Raw genomic sequence first — 3,808 nt, 5'->3', positions numbered from 1 at the left:
TTCCCTCGCAATACTTTTGCGTTACCTCGCAATACTTTTGCATTTCCTCACAATACCTTTGCATTCCCTCGCAATACTTTTGCGTTACCTCGCAATGCTTTTGCATTACCTCACACTACCTTTGCATTCCCTCGCAATACCTTTGCGTTCCCTCGCAATACTTTTGCTTTACCTCATAATATTGTTTTGCGTTCCCACGTATAAGTTTGTTTTATATATGAACTGAATTAAATAAGATTTTTATTTTGAAATATCCAGTTACCAAAACAGGATGTGTCGCCACAAGTTCGTGAAATTGACATTGATGTTGCGTGGCTGCACTGTGTTAAAATATCGGCATATGACATACTTCCATGCGTGGCTGCATAATATACGTATTCATTCTGAAGCTGAATTAAAGCAGTAGGCTAACTCACTAATGGTAAACATGTGAGTTTATTAATAAACCGGCAGGCACAACAGTGTTAACGACTTTTGCGAGGGAACGCAAAAGATATTGCGAGGTAACACAATACTTTTGTGTAGGAACGCAAAAAGAAAAAAAAAATCCCCCATGTCCCCTCGCAGGCTCAGTAGAAAAGAGCCTCACTGAGTGATAAGTAGTGGAGCTCAGCAGACAGTTTAAGTTTCACTTTCACTTGTTTGCTTTGTTACTGCCGAGAGCCTGCAGGAGTCATGGGCGGGGTGTGTGGGATGGGGGGTGGGGAGGTGTGCTCCGTGATGAGGAAGTTCGGCTTAAAGACACGTCCCARGGGCGTTTCTGGTCCCCACCTGTCGTTTTGCTCCTCAGCATGGCTTCCTAAAAACACTGCAGGATTTCTCAAACATGCATGAATGAGTCAGAGCAAGGCTTTGGGCATGTTTTTTTATGAGAGTATAACATTATAACATGATATATTTACATTATATTGCCCCTTTAACACGTTCCAACCCATTACCTTATGGTTCATGTGGGTGAGAGCATCGTGCTTCTGAGAGAGATTGATGAGCTGCATCAGAGCAGAAAACAAACACAGAAATCTGTTCAAAAACGGATTATTACTTCACKTTGACCTGAAATCCATAAACCTGAAGCAAATGAAGTGGGTGAATCTGAAGATAGGGCTGGTTCTAACAGCCGTGAAAAGGTTTTAAATGTTTTCCCGCCTCACCATGTAGTTGTGTCCATGCTTGGACTGCAGCATCGGAACGATTTCCCTCAGGCTCTGCAGGTAGTTGTCCTCAGGACACGCAGCAGGACAGAGGACGCTGATGATGCGCTCCGTGACGTACGTCAGATCCATCTGACGCCGCTCCTCCATGTCGGCTTTACATGGGTCGTCTGAGACGACTGGAAGTGCCCCGGTGTCAAAAAGAAAGTTAAAGGGACTTTAGGGAAGTGAAACCTTTCTGKTTTTAACTCTGGGTTACTCCGAGCTTCGGCCACATCTTCTGAACGGACGCTGACTTTCGGCTCACGCTGCAAATAGCTGATTTCAACCTATGAATCTCATGTGAACGCCTGCTTTGTCACTGGAAAGACTTTCTGAACATGTGACTGCATGAGCGCAAACATAAATGTCAGCTCAAAATTCTGCAGACAAAAAGAAAAACTTGCACAAGTGGCTTTTTTACATTTGGCAAATCCATAAATATATAGTATTTATGTTTTATAAACACTTATTATCATTATATAAAGTGTAGCACCTACAGTTAGTCTAGTTTTAAACAAAAACGTTTTGTCATCCATTAGCACTTGGGGATAACTCTCAGCTACTACCACACTTTAACTCAATATCTGTAAAAGTGCCAGAGTTATTTTTATGTGGCTGACAGCTACTTTCATGTTTAATGTTTATAAATGAAATAATAAAACATAAAAATTATTTGCTTTGTTGCTTTTGTCTTAATTTTACAAAACAAAATCTGACTGATGTTTAACAGAGATGCTAGCGCTTAGCTTGTAAGGCTAGTTACGTGGCTAATGCTAGTATTTTTAACAGAAATAAATTGTTAAAACATGACAGAGATGAAGCTCAAGTCCTAAGGAGAAATTGAACAAACTTCTGAAATTTTATTTTTGATGTGAAAAACATTCACGCAGGCTACAGTAGTTAGCTTTAGCGTTAACTTAGCATGAAATCATGAACATTTTAGCCTGGTTCCGCTATTTATATGGTAGCCATTATGATTCAGGTTAATTTTGATCTTTTTTATGTTTAATGTTTATAAACAAAAGCAGCAAAACATGAAATTATTTGTCTTAATTTTACAAAACCATAAATTAACAGAGCACCTGCTAACATGACTAATGCTAGCAAGTTTAACAGAAACAAATCTTGTTGTTATAAATAACTTGGAGTTAGATGAAGACAAGCTTTTAAGATAAATTACTGAAATCTTATTTTTGATGTAAAAAAAACATCTGCATGCTAACTGTAAAACTATAGCAGCCAGCTTTAGCATTAGCATAAAAACAAAAAACTGGAACATGTCAGCTTGACTCTGCTTGTGGCAGACAATTTGAATCAGGTTGACTTTTAGCTACTTTTATGTTTAAAGTTTATAAATAAAACAACAAAACAATAAATTATTTGTCTTAATTTTATTTTAAAATGGTTGACTAATTTTTAAAAGAGTATGTATTTTTTGTCATTAACAGAGATGCTAACACGTAGCTTGTTAGGCTACTTACGCGGCTAATGCTAGCATGTTTAACAGAAACATGTTATAAAGTGACAGAGTTAAAAGTTCTGCTTGATACATGGCAGATTAAGTTCTTCAGAGAAATTTAATGAACTGATGAAATTTTATGTTTCATGTGAAAAACATGCTAACGGTAAAGCTACAGTAAATAGCACAAGTGTTAGCTTAGCACAGAAGCTAAAAAATTGGAATATTAGCCTGGGTACTCACTCTTCAAACTTTTAAGATATTTACACTTGTAAATATATAAAATACATTTTATTTTCCGTGTATTAAATAATAAAATAAGTGTTTATGGATTTTATCAATTTTGGACGCATGTTTACATTTTCTCTAATGATTGTGTTAGGGTGTATGACTTCATTTAAAACTTTATTTTTAGTTTTGGGACTCTATTTAGAGTTTAACCCGCTTTCACCAAAACCACACGACCACAGCAGAGCAAACAGTGACTCAACAGAAAATAACCTGCTGAAAATCACAGCAGCTGCTTGTTTTTTAAAATTTATTTAGTCCAAGGAATAACATGTTGAGAKTGAGGTTCTGTTGTATCAGAAAAAATACATTTTGATTTTCTTTAGCTTCACGGTGGCACATTTTCCTCAAAGCACTGATCTTAATCTTAAAATGAATTGTTTTTAATGATCGTGTTTTATAATATTAAGAGAATATCATTTGGACTCTACTTGCAGCAATCTGAAAAGACACTAAACAACATATTAAAGATGCAAAGTAGCTGGAAATGTTAAAAATAAACAACAAGGGATGAAAAACACACATGAACAAGAAAATAAACACAAACAAGATGTGAACTAAAAGCAAAAAGGCAACATTAAAACTCCCAGATAGGGCTGCCACGATTAATCGATGACTAATCGATTATTAAAATAATCGATGACTAATTTAATAATCGATTAATCTTTTTTTTGTTGTTTACTTTGTTTTTCTCTCCAAACTGCTTTGACACCTTCAGGGAAATTTACCACAGAGCAGAACTTACCTTCCACAGCAATTATTTTTAGTTAGCATATAGCTAAAATCTAACCATGGTTAACCGCAGTGAAGTTAGTTTCAAGTTGGATATTCGATATTCGAGCTCCGTGAATCAAGGGTTGTCTCCCTC

General features: G+C 36.3%; 1 protein-coding gene across 4 annotated transcripts in view; it reads right to left on the bottom strand.

Annotated features, from left to right (window-relative positions):
- tns3.2 (tensin 3, tandem duplicate 2) overlaps positions 1-3,808 on the bottom strand; it is a 59,314-nt gene that overhangs the window by 53,749 nt on the left and 1,757 nt on the right. Inside the window, exons 2-3 of one of the 4 annotated variants that reach the window (XM_014020439.1) lie at positions 1,152-1,330; positions 939-989 (exon numbers count right to left, since the gene is read on the bottom strand). In XM_014020439.1, the coding sequence (XP_013875893.1) occupies positions 939-989; positions 1,152-1,301 (201 nt within the window). In that variant the 5' untranslated portion in view covers positions 1,302-1,330. Of the gene's footprint in view, positions 1-938; positions 990-1,151; positions 1,451-3,808 lie in introns of those variants that run through there. The other 3 variants (XM_014020442.1, XM_014020438.1, XM_014020443.1) reach the window with 3 other exon arrangements.

Source organism: Austrofundulus limnaeus, unplaced genomic scaffold (genome assembly GCF_001266775.1).
Source record: "Austrofundulus limnaeus strain Quisiro unplaced genomic scaffold, Austrofundulus_limnaeus-1.0 Scaffold252, whole genome shotgun sequence".
NCBI classification, from domain to species: domain Eukaryota; kingdom Metazoa; phylum Chordata; class Actinopteri; order Cyprinodontiformes; family Rivulidae; genus Austrofundulus; species Austrofundulus limnaeus.
The sequence above is the reverse complement of the archived record's forward strand: the minus strand, read 5'-3'. Positions and strand labels throughout refer to the sequence as shown.